General features: G+C 50.3%; 1 protein-coding gene across 1 annotated transcript in view; it reads right to left on the bottom strand.

The window, feature by feature from the left end:
• The window catches only part of LOC142922904 (DNA polymerase theta-like), a 37,808-nt gene extending 18,253 nt beyond the window's left edge, over positions 1-19,555 (bottom strand). Inside the window, exons 1-3 of the mRNA XM_076063849.1 lie at positions 19,507-19,555; positions 14,667-14,859; positions 536-680 (exon numbers count right to left, since the gene is read on the bottom strand). Of these exons, the coding sequence (XP_075919964.1) occupies positions 536-680; positions 14,667-14,859; positions 19,507-19,529 (361 nt within the window). The 5' untranslated portion in view covers positions 19,530-19,555. The remainder of the gene's footprint in view (positions 1-535; positions 681-14,666; positions 14,860-19,506) is intronic.
• Positions 19,556-19,836: the final 281 nt, after the last annotated feature.

Here is a 19,836-nt window from a genome sequence, read left to right as displayed (position 1 = left end):
CGTGGGAGAGAGACACGTGGTGAGAGAGACACGTGGTGTGAGAGACACGTGGGAGGCTGACCGCCAGAGGTCACGAGGTCACGGAAGGCTCCGGCGATGAGCAGCGAGAGCCACGTGGAGAGAGACACGGAGAGAGACACGTGGTGAGAGACACGTGGAGAGACACGTGGGAGACACGTGGGAGAGAGACACGTGGAGAGAGAGAGACACGTGGTGAGAGACACGTGGAGAGAGAGACACGTGGGAGAGACACGAGGAGAGAGACACGTGGTGAGAGAGACACGTGGTGAGACACGTGGTGAGAGAGACACGTGGTGAGACACTGGGAGAGAGACACGTGGTGAGACACGTGGGAGGCTGACCGCCAGAGGTCACGAGGTCACGGAAGGCTCCGGCGATGAGCAGCGAGAGCCGGGGAGAGAGACACGGGGAGAGACACGTGGTGAGAGACACGTGGAGAGACACGTGGAGAGAGAGACACGTGGTGAGAGACACGGAGAGACACGTGGTGAGAGAGACACGTGGTGAGGCTGACCGCCAGAGGTCACGAGGTCACGGAAGGCTCCAGCGATGAGCAGCGAGAGCCGCTCACACCAGGCACGAGTTGGGCAGAAGATGAGGACGGAGTGGCCGAGATGGGCGACGTCATAGACCAGGCTGACCACGTGGTCTGGGTCTCCCTGATGCACACAGCACACCCAGTCACTCACTCAGTCAGTCAGTCAATCAGTCAGTCACTCAGTCAGTCACTCACTCAGTCAGTCAGTCACTCACTCAGTCAGTCAGTCACCCACTCACTCACTCAGTTACTCATTCAGTCAGTCACTCAGTCAGTCACCCACTCACTCACTCAGTTACTCACTCAGTTACTCACTCAGTCAGTCACTCACTCAGTCAGTCACTCACTCAGTCAGTCAGTCAGTCACTCAGTCACTCACTCAGTCAGTCACTCAGTCAGTCAGTCACCCAGTCACTCACTCAGTCAGTCACTCAGTCAGTCACTCAGTCAATCAGTCACTCAGTCAGTCACTCAGTTACTCACTCAGTTACTCAGTCAATCACTCAGTCAGTCACTCAGTCACTTAGTCAGTCAGTCACTCAGTCACTCACTCAGTTACTCAGTCAATCACTCAGTCAGTCACTCAGTCACTTAGTCAGTCAGTCACTCAGTCACTCACTCAGTTACTCACTCAGTCACTCACTTAGTCAGTCAGTCACCCACTCACTCACTCAGTTACTCATTCAGTCAGTCACTCAGTCACTCACTCAGTCAGTCACTCAGTCACTCACTCAGTCAGTCACTCAGTCAGTCACCCACTCAGTCAGTCACTCAGTCAGTCACTCAGTCAGTCAGTCAGTCAGTCAGTCACTCAGTCAGTCACTCATTCACTCAGTTACTCAGTCAGTCACTCAGTCAGTCACTCAGTCAGTCAGTTACTCACTCAGTCAGTTAGTCACTCAGTCAGTTACTTAGTCAGTCAGTCACTCACTCAGTCACTCAGTCAGTCACTCACTCAATCAGTCACTCACTCAATCAGTCCCTCAGTCAGTCAGTTAGTCACTCAGTCACTCACTCACTCAATCAGTCACTCACCCACCCACTCACTCAGTCAGTCACTCACTCAGTCACTCACTCAGTCACTCAGTCACTCACTCAGTCACTCAGTCACTCAGTCACTCACTCAGTCACCCACTCAGTCACTCAGTCAGTCAGTCAGTCACTCAGTCAGTCACTCAGTCAGTCAGTCACTAAGTCAGTCACTAAGTCAGTCACGCAGTCAGTCAGTCACTCAGTCAGTCAGTCACTCAGTCAGTCACTCAGTCAGTCACTCACTCAGTCAGTCATTCAGTCAGTCAGTCAGTCACTCAGTCAGTCACTCAGTCAGTCACTCAGTCAGTTACTCAGTCACTCAGTCAGTCATTCACTCAGTCACTTAGTCACTCACTCAGTCAGTCACTCAGTAACTTAGTCACTCAGTCAGTCATTCACTCAGTCAGTCACTTAGTCACTCAGTCAGTCAGTCACTCACTTAGTCACTCACTCAGTCACTCACTCACTCAGTCAGTCACTCAGTCAGTTAGTCAGTCAGTCACTCAGTCAGTCACTCAGTCAGTCACTTAGTCACTCAGTCCGTCACTCAGTCACTCACTCAGTCAGTCACTCAGTCAGTCAGTCACTCAGTCAGTCACTCACTCACACACTCACTCACTCAGTCACTCACTCAGTCACTTAGTCACTCACTCAGTCACTCACTCACTCACTCACACACTCACACACTCAGTCACTCACTCAGTCACTCACTCACACAGTCACTCACTCATTCATACACTCAGTCACTCACTCAACCATTCACTCAGTACTCACTCACACACTCACCCAATCACTCACTCACTCACCCACCCACTCACCCACTCACTCATTTACTCACTCACTCACTCACCCACCCACTCACTCACTCACCCAATCACTCACACACTCACTCACTCACCCACTCACTCACTCACTCACCCAGTCACTCACTCATACACTCACTCACACACTCACCCACTCACTCACCCACTCACTCACTCACACACTCACTCACTCAGTACTCACTAACACACTCACTCACCCAATCACTCACTCACGCAATCACTCACCCACCCACTCACTCACTCACCCACCGACTCACCCACTCACTCACTCACTCACCGAGTTACTCAGTCACTCACTCATACACTCACTCACACACACCCACTCACTCACTCTCACTCACACACTCACTCACTCAGTCACTCAGTCACTCACCGACCCACTCATCCACACAACCACCCACTCACCCACCCACCCACTCACTCACCCACCCACCCACTCACTCACCCAATCAATCACTCACCCACCCACTCACCCACCCACCCTACCCACTCACCCACCCACCCACCCACTCACTCACCCACCCTGTGTGAGTCTCTGTGTGTGTGTGTGTCTCTGAGGCTCTGTGTGAGTCTGTGTGTGTGTGTGAGTCTCTGTGTGAGTCTGTGCGTTGTGTGTGAGTCTCTGTGTGAGTCTCTGCGAGTCTCTGTGAGTCTCTGTGTGAGTCTCTGTGAGTCTCTGTGTGAGTCTCTCTCTGTTTGAGTCTCTGTGAGTCTATCTCTGTGAGTCTCTCTGTGTGAGTCTCTGTTTGTGTGCGTCTCTGTGTGAGTCTCTCTGTGTGAGTCTCTGTGTTTGCGTGTCTCTGTGTGTGTGTGTGTCTGTGTGTGTGTGTGAGTCTCTATGTGCGTGTGTCTCTGTGGGTGTGTGAGTCTCTGTGTGTGTGAGTTTCTGTGAGTCTATGTGTGAGTCTCTGTGAGTCTCTGTGTGTGTCTCTGTGTGAGTCTCTGTGAGTCTCTGTGAGTCTATGTGAGTCTCTGTGTGAGTCTTTGTAAGTCTCTGTGTGTGTGTGAGTCTCTGTGTGAGTCTCTGTGAATCTATGCGAGTCTCTGTGTGAGTCTTTGTAAGTCTGTGTGTGTGTGTGAGTCTCTGTGTGTGAGTCTCTGTGTGAGTCTCTGTGAGTCTCTGTGAGTCTCTGTGTGAGTCTCTGTGAGTCTCTGTGTGAGTCTCTACGTGAGTCTCTGTGAGTCTCTGTGAGTCTCTGTGTGAGTCTCTGTGTGAGTCTCTGTGTGTGTGAGTCTCTGTGTGAGTCTCTGTGTGAGTCCTGTGAGTCTCTGTGTGAGTCTCTGTGTGTGTGAGTTTGTGTGTGTGAGTCTCTGTGTGAGTCGCTGTGAGTCTCTGTGTGAGTCTCTGTGTGAGTCTCTGTGTGTGTGAGTATCTGTGTGTGTGAGTCTGTGTGTGAGTCTCTGTGTGTGAGTCTCTGTGTGAGTCTCTGTGAGTCTCTGTGTGAGTCGCTGTGTGAGTCTCTGTGTGTGAGTCTCTGTGTGAGTCTCTGTGTGAGTCTCTGTGTGAGTCTCTCTGTGTGAGTCTCTGTGTGTGTGAGTCTCTATCTCTGTGTGAGTCTCTCTGTGAATCTCTGTGAGTCTCTCTGTGTGAGTCTCTGTGAATCTCTGTGTGAGTCTCTGTGTGAGTCTGTGTGAGTCTCTGTGTGTGAGTCTCTGTGTGCGTCTCTGTGTGAGTCCTGTGAGTCTCTGTGAATCTCTGTGTGTGTGAGTATCTGTGTGTGTGAGTCTGTGTGTGAGTCTCTGTGTGTGTGAGTGAGTCTCTGTGTGTGAGTCTGTGTGAGTCTGTGTGTGTGGTGAGTCTCTGTGTGTGTGTGTCTATGTGTGAGTCTCTGTGTGAGTCTCTGTGTGAGTCTCTGTGTGTGTGAGTCTCTGTGTGAGTCTCTGTGTGTGTGTCCCTGTGTGAGTCTCTGTGTGTGTGTCTCTGTGTGTCTCTGTGTGAGTCTCTGTGTGAGTCTCTGTGTGTGTGAGTCTGTGTGTGTGTGTCTGTGTGAGTCTCTGTGTGAGTCTCTGTGTGTGTGAGTCTCTGTGTGTGTGAGTATCTGTGTGTGTGTGGGAGTCTCTGTGTGTGTGTGAGTCTGTGTGTGTGTGTGTCTCTGTGTGTGTGTCTGAGTCTCTGTGTGTGTGTGAGTCTCTGTGTGTGTGTGTGAGTCTGTGTGTGTGTGTGTGTGTGAGTCTCTGTGTTTGTGTGTGTGAGTCTCTCTGTGTGAGTCTCTGTGTGTGTGTGTGAGTCTCTGTGTGTGTGCGAGTCTCTCTGTGTGAGTCTCTGTGTGAGTCTCTGTGTGTGTATGTGTGTGAGTCTTTGTGTGAGTCTCTGTGAGTCTCTGTGTGAGTCTCTGTGTGAGTCTCTGTGTGTGTTTGAGTCTCTGTGAGTCTCTGTGTGTGTGTGTCTCTGTGTGTGAGTTTGTGTGTGTGAGTCTCCGTGTGTGAGTCTGTGTGTGTGTGTCTCTGTGTGTGAGTCTCTGTGTGTGAGTCTCTGTGAGTCTCTGCGTGAGTCTCTCTGTGTGAGTCTCTGTGTGAGTCTCTGCGTGAGTCTCTGTGTGTGAGTCTCTGTGTGTGTGAGTCTCTGTGTGTGTGAGTCTCTCTGTGAGTCTCTGTGAGTCTGTGTGAGTCTCTCTGTGTGAGTCTGTGTGTAAGTCTCTCTGTGTGAGTCTCTGTGAGTCTTTGTGTGAGTCTCTCTGCGTGAGTCTCTGTGTGAGTCTCTGTGTGAGTTTCTGTGTGAGTCACTGTGTGAGTCTCTGTGAGTCTCTGTGTGAGTCTCTGTGAGTCTCTGTGTGAGTCTCTCTGTGAGTCTCTGTGTGAGTCTTTGTGTGAGTCTCTGTGTGAGTCTCTCTCTGTGTGAGTATCTGTGTGAGTCTCTATCTCTGCGTGAGTCTCTGTGTGAGTATCTGTGTGTGTGTGAGTCTCTGTGTGTGTGTGAGTCTCTATCTCTGTGTGAGTCTCTGTGTGTGTCTCTGTGTGTGAGTCTCTGTGTGTGAGTCTCTGTGAGTCTCTGCGTGAGTCTCTCTGTGTGAGTCTCTGTGTGAGTCTCTCTGTGAGTCTCTCTGTGAGTCTCTCTGTGAGTCTCTCTGTGAGTCTCTCTGTGAGTCTCTGTGTGAGTCTCTGTGTAAGTCTCTGTGTGAGTCTCTGTGTGAGTCTGTGTGTGTCTCTATCTCTGTGTGAGTCTCTGCGTGAGTCTGTGTGTGTGTGAGTCTCTGTGTGAGTCTCTCTATATCTCTCTGTGAGTCTCTGTGTGTGTGAGTCTCTGTGTGATTCTCTCTGTGAGTCTCTCTGTGAGTCTCTCTCTGTGAGTCTCTCTCTGTGAGTCTCTCTCTGAGTCTCACTGTGTGAGCCTCTCTGTGAGTCTCTCTCTGTGTGAGTCTCTCTCTCTGTGTGAGTCTCTCTGTGAGTCTCTGTGTGAGTCTCTGTGTGTGTGAGTCTCTCTGTGAGTCTCTGTGTGTGTGAGTCTCTGTGTGATTCTCTCTGTGAGTCTCTGTGTGAGTCTCTCTGTGTGAGTCTCTCTGTGTGAGTCTCTCTGTGAGTCTCTGTGTGAGTCTCTGTGTGAGTCTCTGTGTGAGTCTCTCTGTGAGTCTCTGTGTGTGTGAGTCTCTGTGTGATTCTCTCTGTGAGTCTCTGTGTGAGTCTCTCTGTGTGAGTCTCTCTGTGTGAGTCTCTGTGAGTCTCTCTCTGTGTGCGTCTCTCTGTGAGTCTCTGTGTGAGTCTCTGTGTGTGTGAGTCTCTCTGTGAGTCTCTCTCTGTGTGAGTCTCTGTGTGAGTCTCTGTGTGAGTCTCTGTGTGAGTCTCTGTGTGAGTCTCTGTGTGTGTGTGAGTCTCTATCTCTGTGTGAGTCTCTCTGTGAGTCTCTGTGAGTCTCTCTGTGTGAATCTCTGTGTGAGTCTCTGTGAGTCTCTCTGTGTGAGTCTCTGTGTGAGTCTCTCTGTGAGTCTCTCTGTGAGTCTCTCTGTGAGTCTGAGTGTGTGTGTGAGTCTCTGTGTGAGTCTCTCTGTGTGAGTCTCTCTGTGAGTCTCTGTGTGAGTCTCTCTCTCTGTGACTCTCTCTGTGAGTCTCTATCTCTGTGTGAGTCTCTGTGTGTGTCTCTATCTCTCTGTGAGTCTCTGTGTGAGTCTCTCTATGAGTCTCTCTACGAGTATCTCTGTGTGTCTCTCTGTGAGTCTCTGTGAGTGTGTGTGAGTCTATATCTCTGTGAGTCTCTCTCTGTGAGTCTCTCTATGAGTCTCTCTGTGAGTCTCTGTGTGAGTCTCTGTGTGAGTCTCTGTGTGAGTCTCTGTGTGTGAGTCTCTCTGTGTGAGCCTCTCTATGAGTCTCTGTGTGAGTCTCTGTGTGAGTCTCTGTGTGTGAGTCTCTCTCTGTATGAATCTCCGTGTCAGTCTCTGTGTGAGTCTCTCTATGAGTCTCTCTGTAAGTCTCTCTGTGAGTCTCTGTGTGAGTCTCTATGAGTCTCTCTGTGTGTGAGTCTCTGTGTGAGTCTCTCTATGAGTCTCTCTGTGAGTCTCTCTGTGAGTCTCTGTGTGAGCCTCTCTGTGAGTCTCTGTGTGGGTCTCTGTGTGAGTCTCTGTGTGAGTCTCTGTGTGTGAGTCTCTCTCTGTATGAATCTCCGTGGGAGTCTCTGTGTGAGTCTCTGTGTGAGTCTCCGTGTGAGTCTCCGTGTGAGTCTCCGTGTGAGTCTCTATGAGTCTCTCTGTGTGTGAGTCTCTGTGTGAGTCTCTGTGAGTCTCCGTGTGAGTCTCTCTCTGTGTGAGTCTCTCTGTGCGAGTCTCTATATCTCTGTGTGAGTCTCTGTGTGAGTCTCTGTGTGAGTCTCTGTGTGAGTCTCTATCTCTCTGTGTGAGTCTCTATGAATCTCTGTGTGAGTCTCTGTGTGTGTGTGAGTCTCTGTGAGTCACTGTATGAGTCTCTCTGTGTCTGAGTCTCTGTGAGTCTCTGTGTGTGTGAGTCTCTCTCTGTGTGAGTCTCTCTCTGTGTGAGTCTGTGTGTGTGTGAGTCTCTCTCTGTGTGAGTCTCTCTCTGTGTGAGTCTCTGTGTGAGTCTCCGTGTGAGTCTCTATATCTCTGTGTGAGTCTCTCTCTGTGTGAGTCTCTGTGTGAGCCTCTCTCTGTGTGAGTCTCTGTGTGAGTCTCCGTGTGAGTCTCTATATCTCTGTGTGAGTCTCTGTGTGAGTCTCTCTCTTTGAGGCGCTCTCTCTGTGTGAGTCTCCCTCTGTGTGAGTCTCTCTCTGTGTGAGTCTCTCTCTGAGTCTCTGTGTGAGTCTCTCTCTGTGTGAGTCTCTCTCTGTGTGAGTCTCTGTGTGTGAGTCTCTCTCTATGAGTCTCTCTGTGAATCTCTCTCTGTGTGAGTCTCTCTCTGCGAGTCTCTATATCTCTGTGTGTGAGTCTCTCTCTGTGTGACTCTCTCTATGAGTCTATCTGTGAGTCTCTCTCTCTGTGTGAGTCTCTCTCTGTGAGTCTCTCTCTGTGAGTCTCTCTCTGTGAGTCTCTCTCTGTGAGTCTCTCTGTGAGTCTCTCTCTCTGTGTGAGTCTCTCTCTGTGAGTCTCTCTCTCTGTGAGTCTCTCTGTGAGTCTCTCTGTGAGTCACTCTGTGAGTCTCTCTGTGAGTCTCTCTGTGAGTCTCTCTGTGAGTCTCTCTCTCTGTGAGTCTCTCTATGAGTCTCTGTGTGAGTCTCTGTGTGAGTCTCTACCTCTCTGTGTGAGTCTCTGTGAGTCTCTCTCTCTGTGAGTCTCTATATCTCTGTGTGTGAGTCTCTCTCTGTGTGAGTCTCTCTCTGTGTGAGTCTCCGTGTGAGTCTCTCTGTGTGAGTCTCTCTCTGTGAGTCTCTATATCTCTCTGTGTGAGTCTCTCTCTGTGTGAGTCTCTCTCTGTGTGAGTCTCTCTGTGAGTCTCTCTGTGTGTGTCTCTATGAATCTCTGTGTGAGTATCTCTCTGTGTGAGTCTCTCTCTGTGTGAGTCTCTCTCTGTGTGAGTCTCTCTCTGTGTGAGTCTCTCTGTGAGTCTCTCTGTGTGTGTCTCTATGAATCTCTGTGTGAGTCTCTCTCTGTGTGAGTCTCTCTCTGTGTGAGTCTCTCTCTGTGTGAGTCTCTCTGTGTGTGTCTCTATGAATCTCTGTGTGTGTCTCTATGAATCTCTGTGTGAGTCTCTCTCTGTGTGAGTCTCTCTCTGTGTGAGTCTCTCTCTGTGTGAGTCTCTCTGTGAGTCTCTCTGTGTGTGTCTCTATGAATCTCTGTGTGAGGCTCTCTCTGTGTGAGTCTCTCTCTGTGTGAGTCTCTCTGTAAGTCTCTCTGTGTGTGTCTCTATGAATCTCTGTGTGAGTCTCTCTCTGTGTGAGTCTCTCTCTGTGTGAGTCTCTCTCTGTGTGAGTCTCTCTGTGAGTCTCTCTGTGTGTCTCTATGAATCTCTGTGTGAGTCTCTCTCTGTGTGAGTCTCTCTCTGTGTGAGTCTCTCTCTGTGTGAGTCTCTCTGTGAGTCTCTCTGTGTGTGTCTCTATGAATCTCTGTGTGTGTCTCTATGAATCTCTGTGTGAGTCTCTCTCTGTGTGAGTCTCTCTCTGTGTGAGTCTCTCTCTGTGTGAGTCTCTCTGTGAGTCTCTCTGTGTGTGTCTCTATGAATCTCTGTGTGAGTCTCTCTCTGTGTGAGTCTCTCTCTGTGTGAGTCTCTCTCTGTGTGAGTCTCTCTGTGAGTCTCTCTGTGTGTGTCTCTATGAATCTCTGTGTGAGTCTCTCTCTGTGTGAGTCTCTCTGTGAGTCTCTCTGTGTGTGTCTCTATGAATCTCTGTGTGTGTCTCTATGAATCTCTGTGTGAGTCTCTCTCTGTGTGAGTCTCTCTCTGTGTGAGTCTCTCTCTGTGTGAGTCTCTCTGTGAGTCTCTCTGTGTGTGTCTCTATGAATCTCTGTGTGAGTCTCTCTCTGTGTGAGTCTCTCTCTGTGTGAGTCTCTCTCTGTGTGAGTCTCTCTGTGAGTCTCTGTGTGTGTGTCTCTATGAATCTCTGTGTGAGTCTCTCTCTCTCTGTGAGTCTCTCTGTGTGAGTCTCTCTCTCTGTGAGTCTATCTGTGAGTCTCTCTGTGTGAGTCTCTATGAATCTCTGTGTGAGTCTCTCTCTCTGTGAGTATCTCTCTGTGTGAGTCTCTCTCTCTGTGAGTCTCTCTATGAGTCTCTCTGTGAGTCTCTCTCTGTGTGAGTCTCTGTGTGAGTCTCTGTGTGAGTCTCTGTGTGAGTCTCTCTCTCTGTGAGTATCTCTCTGTGTGAGTCTCTCTCTCTGTGAGTCTCTCTATGAGTCTCTCTGTGAGTCTCTCTCTGTGAGTCTCTCTCTGTGAATCTCTATATCTCTGTGTGTGAGTCTCTCTCTGTGAGTCTCTCTCTGTGTGAGTCTCTATATCTCTGTGTGTGAGTCTCTCTCTGTGAGTCTCTCTCTGTGTGAGTCTCTCTCTGTGTGTGAGTCCCTGTGTGAGTCTCTGTGTGTGTGAGTCTCTCTCTGTGTGAGTCTCTCTCTCTGTGAGTCTCTATATATCTCTCTGTGTGAGTCTCTCTCTCTCTGTGAGTCTCTCTCTGTGAGTCTCTCTCTCTGTGAGTCTCTCTATGAGACTCTGTGTGAGTCTCTGTGTGAGTCTCTATCTCTCTGTGTGAGTCTCTGTGAGTAAGTCTCTCTCCCTGTGAGTCTCTCTGTGTGTGAGTCTTTCTCTCTGTGTGAGTCTCCCTCTCTGTGAGTCTCTCTCTCTGTGAGTCTCTCTCTCTGTCTGAGTCTCCGTGTGAATCTCTCTCTGTGAGGCCCTCTCTCTCTGTGTGAGTCTCTCTCTCTGTGAGTCTCTATATCTCTGTGTGTGAGTCTCTCTCTGTGTGAGTCTCTCTGTGTGAGTCTCTATATCTCTCTGTGTGAGTCTCTCTCTGTGTGAGTCTCTCTCTGTGTGAGTCTCTCTGTGTGACTCACTCTCTCTGTGAGTCTCTCTCTGTGAGTCTCTATATCTCTGTGTGTGAGTCTCTCTGTGTGAGTCTCTCTCTGTGTGAGTCTCTCTGTGAGTGTCTCTGTGAGTCTCTCTGTGAGTCTCTCTGTGTGAGTCTCTCTGTGTGAGTCTCCGTGTGAGTCTCTCTGTGAGTCTCTCTCTCTGTGTGAGTCTCTCTCTGTGTGAGTCTCTGTGTGAGTCTCTATCTCTCTGTGTGAATCTCTGTGAGTAAGTCTCTCTGTGTGAGTCTCTCTCTGTGTGAGTCTCTCTCTGTGTGAGTCTCTCTCTGTGTGAGTCTCTCTGTGTGAGTCTCTCTCTGTGAGTCTCTCTCTGTGTGAGTCTCTATATCTCTCTGTGTGAGTCTCTGTGTGAGTCTCTCTCTGTGAGTCTCTATATCTCTGCGTGTGAGTCTCTCTCTGTGTGAGTCCCTCTCTGTGTGAGTCTCCGTGTGAGTCTCTCTGTGAGTCTCTCTCTGTGAGTCTCTCTGTGTGAGTCTCTATATCTCTCTGTGTGAGTCTCTCTCTGTGTGAGTCTCTCTGTGAGTCTCTCTGTGTGTGTCTCTATGAATCTCTGTGTGAGTCTCTCTCTGTGTGAGTCTCTCTCTCTGTGAGTCTCTCTGTGAGTCTCTCTGTGAGTCTCTCTGTGAGTCTCTCTGTGAGTCTCTCTGTGTGAGTCTCTCTCTCTATGAGTCTCTCTGTGAGTCTCTCTGTGAGTCTCTCTGTGTGAGTCTCCGTGTGAGTCTCCGTGTGAGTCTCTCTGTGTGAGTCTCTGTGTGAGTCTCTGTGTGAGTCTCTGTGAGTCTCTCTCTGTGAGTCTCTCTATGAGTCTCTCTGTGTGTGTCTCTATGAATCTCTGTGTGAGTCTCTCTCTGTGTGAGTCTCTCTCTGTGTGAGTCTCTCTCTGTGTGAGTCTCTCTGTGAGTCTCTCTGTGTGTGTCTCTATGAATCTCTGTGTGAGTCTCTCTCTGTGTGAGTCTCTCTCTGTGTGAGTCTCTCTCTGTGTGAGTCTCTCTGTGAGTCTCTCTGTGTGTGTCTCTATGAATCTCTGTGTGTGTCTCTATGAATCTCTGTGTGAGTCTCTCTCTGTGTGAGTCTCTCTCTGTGTGAGTCTCTCTCTGTGTGAGTCTCTCTGTGAGTCTCTCTGTGTGTGTCTCTATGAATCTCTGTGTGAGTCTCTCTCTGTGTGAGTCTCTCTCTGTGTGAGTCTCTCTCTGTGTGAGTCTCTCTGTGAGTCTCTGTGTGTGTGTCTCTATGAATCTCTGTGTGAGTCTCTCTCTCTCTGTGAGTCTCTCTGTGTGAGTCTCTCTCTCTGTGAGTCTATCTGTGAGTCTCTCTGTGTGAGTCTCTATGAATCTCTGTGTGAGTCTCTCTCTCTGTGAGTATCTCTCTGTGTGAGTCTCTCTCTGTGAGTCTCTCTATGAGTCTCTCTGTGAGTCTCTCTCTGTGTGAGTCTCTGTGTGAGTCTCTGTGTGAGTCTCTGTGTGAGTCTCTCTGTGAGTCTCTCTCTATGAGTCTCTCTGTGAGTCTCTCTCTGTGAGTCTCTCTCTGTGAATCTCTATAGCTCTGTGTGTGAGTCTCTCTCTGTGAGTCTCTCTCTGTGTGAGTCTCTATATCTCTGTGTGTGAGTCTCTCTCTGTGAGTCTCTCTCTGTGTGAGTCTCTCTCTGTGTGTGAGTCCCTGTGTGAGTCTCTGTGTGTGTGAGTCTCTCTCTGTGTGAGTCTCTCTCTCTGTGAGTCTCTATATATCTCTCTGTGTGAGTCTCTCTCTCTCTGTGAGTCTCTCTCTGTGAGTCTCTCTCTGTGAGTCTCTCTCTCTGTGAGTCTCTCTATGAGACTCTGTGTGAGTCTCTGTGTGAGTCTCTATCTCTCTGTGTGAGTCTCTGTGAGTAAGTCTCTCTCCCTGTGAGTCTCTCTGTGTGTGAGTCTTTCTCTCTGTGTGAGTCTCCCTCTCTGTGAGTCTCTCTCTCTGTGAGTCTCTCTCTCTGTCTGAGTCTCCGTGTGAATCTCTCTCTGTGAGGCCCTCTCTCTCTGTGTGAGTCTCTCTCTCTGTGAGTCTCTATATCTCTGTGTGTGAGTCTCTCTCTGTGTGAGTCTCTCTGTGTGAGTCTCTATATCTCTCTGTGTGAGTCTCTCTCTGTGTGAGTCTCTCTCTGTGTGAGTCTCTCTGTGTGACTCACTCTCTCTGTGAGTCTCTCTCTGTGAGTCTCTATATCTCTGTGTGTGAGTCTCTCTGTGTGAGTCTCTCTCTGTGTGAGTCTCTCTGTGAGTGTCTCTGTGAGTCTCTCTGTGAGTCTCTCTGTGTGAGTCTCTCTGTGTGAGTCTCCGTGTGAGTCTCTCTGTGAGTCTCTCTCTCTGTGTGAGTCTCTCTCTGTGTGAGTCTCTGTGTGAGTCTCTATCTCTCTGTGTGAATCTCTGTGAGTAAGTCTCTCTGTGTGAGTCTCTCTCTGTGTGAGTCTCTCTCTGTGTGAGTCTCTCTCTGTGTGAGTCTCTCTGTGTGAGTCTCTCTCTGTGAGTCTCTCTCTGTGTGAGTCTCTATATCTCTCTGTGTGAGTCTCTGTGTGAGTCTCTCTCTGTGAGTCTCTATATCTCTGCGTGTGAGTCTCTCTCTGTGTGAGTCCCTCTCTGTGTGAGTCTCCGTGTGAGTCTCTCTGTGAGTCTCTCTCTGTGAGTCTCTCTGTGTGAGTCTCTATATCTCTCTGTGTGAGTCTCTCTCTGTGTGAGTCTCTCTGTGAGTCTCTCTGTGTGTGTCTCTATGAATCTCTGTGTGAGTCTCTCTCTGTGTGAGTCTCTCTCTCTGTGAGTCTCTCTGTGAGTCTCTCTGTGAGTCTCTCTGTGAGTCTCTCTGTGTGAGTCTCTCTCTCTATGAGTCTCTCTGCGAGTCTCTCTGTGAGTCTCTCTGTGTGAGTCTCCGTGTGAGTCTCTCTGTGTGAGTCTCTGTGTGAGTCTCTGTGTGAGTCTCTGTGAGTCTCTCTCTGTGAGTCTCTCTATGAGTCTCTCTGTGAGTCTCTCTCTGTGTGAGTCTCTCTGTGTGAGTCTCTCTCTGTGTGAGTATCTCTCTGTGTGAGTCTCTGTGAGTCTCTCTCTGTGTGAGTCTCTCTCTCTCTGTGAGTCTCTGTGTGAGTCTCTCTCTCTGTGTGTGAGTCTCTCTCTGCGAGTCTCTCTGTGAGTCTCTCTCTGTGAGTCTCTCTGTGAGTCTCTCTGTGAGTCTCTGTGTGTGAGTCTCTCTCTGTGTGAGTCTCTCTCTGTGATTCTCTCTCTCTGTGAGTCTCTCTGTGAGTCTCTCTCTCTGTGAGTCTCTCTGTGAGTCTCTCTCTCTGTGAGTCTCTGTGTGAGTCTCTCTGTGTGAGTCTCTCTGTGTGATTCTCTCTCTCTGTGAGTCTCTCTGTGAGTCTCTCTCTCTGTGAGTCTCTGTGAGTCTCTCTCTCTGTGAGTCTCTCTGTGAGTCTCTCTGTGAGTCTCTGTGTGAGTCTCTCTGTGTGAGTCTCTCTGTGTGATTCTCTCTGTGTGAGTCTCTCTCTCTGTGAGTCTCTCTGTGAGTCTCTCTGTGTGATTCTCTCTGTGTGATTCTCTCTCTCTGTGTGAGTCTCTCTCTGTGTGAGTCTCTCTCTGTGTGATTCTCTCTCTGTGTGAGTCTCTCTGTGAGTCTCTCTGTGTGAGTCTCTCTGTGAGTCTCTCTGTGTGAGTCTCTCTGTGTGATTCTCTCTGTGTGAGTCTCTCTCTCTGCGAGTCTCTCTGTGAGTCTCTCTGTGTGAGTCTCTCTCTCTGTGTGAGTCTCTCTCTGTGTGAGTCTCTCTCTGTGTGAGTCTCTGTGTGAGTCTCTCTCTGTGTGAGTCTCTCTGTGAGTCTCTCTCTCTGTGTGAGTCTCTCTCTGTGTGTGAGTCTCTGTGTGAGTCTCTCTCTGTGTGAGTCTCTCTCTGTGTGATTCTCTCTCTCTGTGCGAGTCTCTCTGTGAGTCTCTCTCTGTGTGAGTCTCTGTGTGAGTCTCTCTGTGAGTCTCTATATCTCTCTGTGTGAGTCTCTCTCTGTGCGAGTCTCTCTCTCTGTGTGAGTCTCTGTGTGAGTCTCTCTCTGTGTGAGTCTCTCTCTGTGTGTGTGAGTCTCTCTCTCTGTGTGAGTCTCTCTCTCTGTGTGAGTCTCTCTCTGTGTGTGAGTCTTTCTCTCTGCGAGTCTCTCTCTGTGTGAGTCTCTCTCTGTGTGTGAGTCTCTCTCTCTCTCTGTGAGTCTCTCTGTGAGTCTCTGTGTGTGAGTCTCTCTGTGTGTGAGTCTCTGTGTGAGTCTCTCTCTGTGTGCGAGTCTCTCTCTCTCCCTCTCTGCGAGTCTCTGCTCACCTTGACGGCCAGCCTGGGTGTGTATGTCCCTAGGAACCCTCCGTCCGTGGTGTACAGCGAGCTGCCTGCCTTCACGATCTCCCGGAGTGGCACGGGCCGGAAGCTTCCACTGAACCACGAGGCTCCGAGCCAGCGAGCCAGCGAGGAGCCCGCACTCAGAGTGGCGCTCATAGCCACCAGCTGGAGAGACAGCCTAGCGGGGTGAGGGGGTGGGTGAGTGACTGACTGAGTGACTGAGTGACTGAGTGAGTGACTGAGTGACTGACTGAGTGAGTGAGTGACTGAGTGACTGACTGAGTGACTAACTGACTGACTGAGTGACTGACTGAGTGAGTAGGTGAGTGACTGACTGACTGAGTGAGTGAGTGAGTGACTGAGTGACTGAGTGACTGAGTGACTGAGTGACTGACTGAGTGAGTGACTGAGCTGACCCACGAGGCTCCGAGCCAGCGAGCCAGCGAGGAGCCCGCACTCAGAGTGGCGCTCATAGCCACCAGCTGGAGAGACAGCCTAGCGGGGTGGGTGAGGGTGTGGGTGGGTGAGTGAGTGGGTGGGTGGGTGAGTGAGTGGGTGAGTGAGTGACTGACTGACTGAATGACTGACTGAGTGACTGAGTGAGTGAGTGACTGACTGAGTGACTGAGTGACTGACTGAGTGAGTGACTGAGTGAGTGACTGAGTGAGTGAGTAGGTGAGTGACTGAGTGACTGACTGAGTGAGTGACTGAGTGACTGACTGAGTGACTGACTGACTGAGTGACTGAGTGAGTGACTGAGTGACTGACTGAGTGACTGAGTGACTGAGTGACTGACTGAGTGAGAGAGTGAGTGACTGAGTGACTGAGTGACTGACTGACTGAGTGAGTGACTGAGCTGACCCACGAGGCTCCGAGCCAGCGAGCCAGCGAGGAGCCCGCACTCAGAGTGGCGCTCATAGCCACCAGCTGTAGAGACAGCCTAGCGGGGTGAGGGGGTGGGTGGGTGGGTGGGTGAGTGGGTGGGTGAGTGAGTGGGTGGGTGGGTGAGTGGGTGAGTGAGTGAGTGGGTGAGTGAGTGAGTGACTGACTGAGTGAGTGACAGAGTGACTGAGTGAGTGACTGAGTGAGTGAGTAACTGAGTGACTGAGTGAGTGAGTGAGTGGGTGAGTGAGTAACTGAGTGACTGAGTGAGTGAGTGGGTGGATGGGTGAGTGGATGGGTGAGTGAGTGGGTGAGTGAGTGGGTGGGTGAGTGACTGACTGAGTGAGTGACTGAGTGACTGAGTGAGTGACTGACTGAGTGAGTGACTGAGTGACTAACTGAGTGACTGACTGACTAACTGAGTGACTGACTGACTGAGTGACTGACTGACTGAGTGAATGAGTCTGAGTGACTGAGTGACTGACTGAGTGACTGAGTGACTGAGTGACTGACTGAGTGACTGACTGAGTGACTGAGTGACTGACTGAGTGACTGACTGAGTGACTGAGTGACTGACTGACTGAGTGAATGAGTGACTGAGTGACTGACTGACTGAGTGAATGAGTCTGAGTGACTGAGTGACTGACTGAGTGACTGAGTGACTGACTGAGTGACTGACTGAGTGACTGAGTGACTGACTGACTGAGTGAGTGACTGAGTGACTAACTGAGTGACTGACTGAGTGACTGACTGAGTGAGTGACTGAGCTGACCCACGAGGCTCCGAGCCAGCGAGCCAGCGAGGAGCCCGCACTCAGAGTGGCGCTCATAGCCACCAGCTGTAGAGACAGCCTAGCGGGGTGGGTGAGGGGGTGGGTGAGTGGGTGGGTGAGTGGGTGGGTGAGTGAGTGAGAGAATGAGTGAGAGAGTGACTGACTGACTGAGTGACTGACTGACTGAGTGACTGAGTGACTGAGTGATTGACTGAGTGACTGACTGAGTGGCTGAGTGACTGACTGAGTGACTGAGTGACTGACTGAGTGACTGAGTGAGTGAGAGAGTGAGAGAGTGAGTGAGTGAGTGACTGAGTGAGTGAGTGACTGACTGAGTGACTGAGTGACTGACTGAGTGACTGACTGAGTGAGTGACTGAGTGACTGAATGAGTGACTGAGTGAGTGAGTGAGAGAGTGAGAGGGTGAGTGAGTGACTGACTGAGTGAGTGACTGAGTGAGTGACTGACTGAGTGACTGAGTGACTGACTGAGTGACTGACTGACTGAGTGACTGAGTGACTAACTGACTGACTGAGTGACTGAGTGAGTGACTGAGTGACTGAGTGAGTGAGAGAGTGACAGAGTGACTGAGTGAGTGACTGAGTGAGTGAGTGAGTGACTGAGTGACTGACTGAGTGACTGACTGAGTGAGTGACTGAGTGAGTGACTGACTGAGTGAGTGACTGACTGACTGAGTGACTGAGTGACTGAGTGACTGACTGAGTGACTAACTGAGTGACTGAGTGACTGAGTGAGTGACTGACTGAGTGAGTGAGTGACTGAGTGAGTGAGTGACTGAGTGAGTGACTGAGTGACTGACTGAGTGAGTGACTGAGTGAGTGACTGACTGAGTGAGTGACTGAGTGAGTGACTGAGTGTGTGACTGAGTGAGTGACTGAGTGAGTGACTGACTGAGTGAGTGACTGACTGAGTGAGTGAGTGACTGACTGAGTGACTGACTGAGTGACTGAGTGACTGACTGAGTGACTGAGTGAGTGAGAGAGTGAGAGAGTGAGTGAGTGAGTGACTGAGTGAGTGAGTGACTGACTGAGTGACTGAGTGACTGACTGAGTGACTGACTGAGTGAGTGACTGAGTGACTGAATGAGTGACTGAGTGAGTGAGTGAGAGAGTGAGAGGGTGAGTGAGTGACTGACTGAGTGAGTGACTGAGTGAGTGACTGACTGAGTGACTGAGTGACTGACTGAGTGACTGACTGACTGAGTGACTGAGTGACTAACTGACTGACTGAGTGACTGAGTGAGTGACTGAGTGACTGAGTGAGTGAGAGAGTGACAGAGTGACTGAGTGAGTGACTGAGTGAGTGAGTGAGTGACTGAGTGACTGACTGAGTGACTGACTGAGTGAGTGACTGAGTGAGTGACTGACTGAGTGAGTGACTGACTGACTGACTGAGTGACTGAGTGACTGAGTGACTGACTGAGTGACTAACTGAGTGACTGAGTGACTGAGTGAGTGACTGACTGAGTGAGTGAGTGACTGAGTGAGTGAGTGACTGAGTGAGTGACTGAGTGACTGACTGAGTGAGTGACTGAGTGAGTGACTGACTGAGTGAGTGACTGAGTGAGTGACTGAGTGTGTGACTGAGTGAGTGACTGAGTGAGTGACTGACTGAGTGAGTGACTGACTGAGTGAGTGAGTGACTGACTGAGTGACTGACTGAGTGACTGAGTGAGTGACTGAGTGACTGAGTGAGTGACTGAGCTGACCCACGAGGCTCCGAGCCAGCGAGCCAGCGAGGAGCCCGCACTCAGAGTGGCGCTCATAGCCACCAGCTGTAGAGACAGCCTAGCGGGGTGAGTGAGGGGGTGGGTGGGTGACTGACTGAGTGACTGACTGAGAAACTGAGTGATTGACTGAGTGACTGACTGAGTGGCTGAGTGACTGACTGAGTGGCTGAGTGACTGACTGAGTGACTGAGTGACTGACTGACTGACTGAGTGACTGACTGACTGAGTGAGTGAGTGACTGAGTGAGTGAGTGAGTGACTGACTGACTGAGTGAGTGACTGAGTGAGTGACTGACTGAGTGAGTGACTGACTGACTGACTGAGTGACTGAGTAAAAGACTGAGTGAGTGACTGACTGAGTGACTGAGTGACTGAGTGACTGACTGAGTGACTGACTGAGTGACTGACTGACTGACTGAGTGACTGACTGAGTGAGTGACTGACTGAGTGAGTGACTGAGTGATTGAGTGACTGAGTGACTGACTGACTAACTGACTGAGTGACTGACTGAGTGAGTGACTGACTGACTGAGTGAGTGATTGACTGACTGAGTGACTGACTGACTGACTGAGTGACTGACTGAGTGAGTGATTGACTGACTGAGTGACTGAGTGAGTGAGTGACTGAGTGACTGACTGACTAACTGACTGAGTGACTGACTGAGTGAGTGACTGACTGAGTGAGTGACTGAGTGATTGACTGAGTGACTGACTGAGTGAGTGACTGACTGAGTGACTGACTGAGTGATTGACTGAGCGAGTGAGTGAGTGATTGACTGACTGACTGAGTGAGTGACTGAGTGAGTGACTGAGTGACTGACTGAGTGACTGACTGACTGAGTGACTGACTGAGTGACTGACTGAGTGACTGACTGAGTGACTGACTGAGTGACTGACTGAGTGAGTGACTACAAGTCCACCACCTCGCACCGTTTCTCGTGAGTGAGGTACAGCAGCTTGGTCAGTGAGTGAGTGACTGAGTGAGCGAGTGAGTGACTGACTGACTGAGTGAGTGAGTGATTGACTGAGCGAGTGAGTGAGTGAGTGATTGAGCGAGTGAGTGAGTGATTGACTGAGTGACTGACTGACTGAGTGACTGACTGACTGACTGAGTGACTGACTGAGTGACTGACTGAGTGAGTCACTCCAAGTCCACCACCTCGCACCATTTCTCGTGAGTGAGGTACAGCAGCTTGGTCAGTGAGTGAGTGACTGAGTGATTGAGTCATTTACTGAGCGAGTGAGTGAGTGAGTGACTGAGTGACTGACTGAGTGACTGACTGACTGAGTGACTGACTGAGTGAGTGACTGAGTGACTGACTGAGTGACTGACTGACTGAGTGACTGACTGACTGAGTGACTGACTGAGTGACTGACTGAGTGAGTGACTGATTGGGTGGACTACAAGTCCACCACCTCGCACCGTTTCTTGTGAGTGAGGTACATCAGCTTGGTCAGTGAGTGAGTGACTGACTGATTGAGTCATTTACTGAGCGAGTGAGTGAGTGATTGACTGACTGACTGAATGAGTGACTGAGTGACTGACTGACTGACTGAATGAGTGACTGAGTGACTGACTGACTGAGTGACTGACTGAGTGACTGACTGACTGAGTGACTGACTGAGTGTGTGACTGACTGAATGAGTGACTGAGTGACTGACTGAGTGAGTGAGTGACTGAGTGAGTGACTGACTGAGTGAGTGACTGACTGACTGACTGAGTGACTGACTGACTGAGTGAGTGACTGAGTGA

This window comes from Petromyzon marinus, unplaced genomic scaffold, assembly GCF_048934315.1.
Source record: "Petromyzon marinus isolate PM22_M1 ecotype Great Lakes invasive population unplaced genomic scaffold, UKy_Petmar_22M1.pri1.0 PM_Scaffold_204, whole genome shotgun sequence".
Taxonomy (NCBI): Eukaryota; Metazoa; Chordata; class Hyperoartia; order Petromyzontiformes; family Petromyzontidae; genus Petromyzon; species Petromyzon marinus.
The sequence above is the reverse complement of the archived record's forward strand: the minus strand, read 5'-3'. Positions and strand labels throughout refer to the sequence as shown.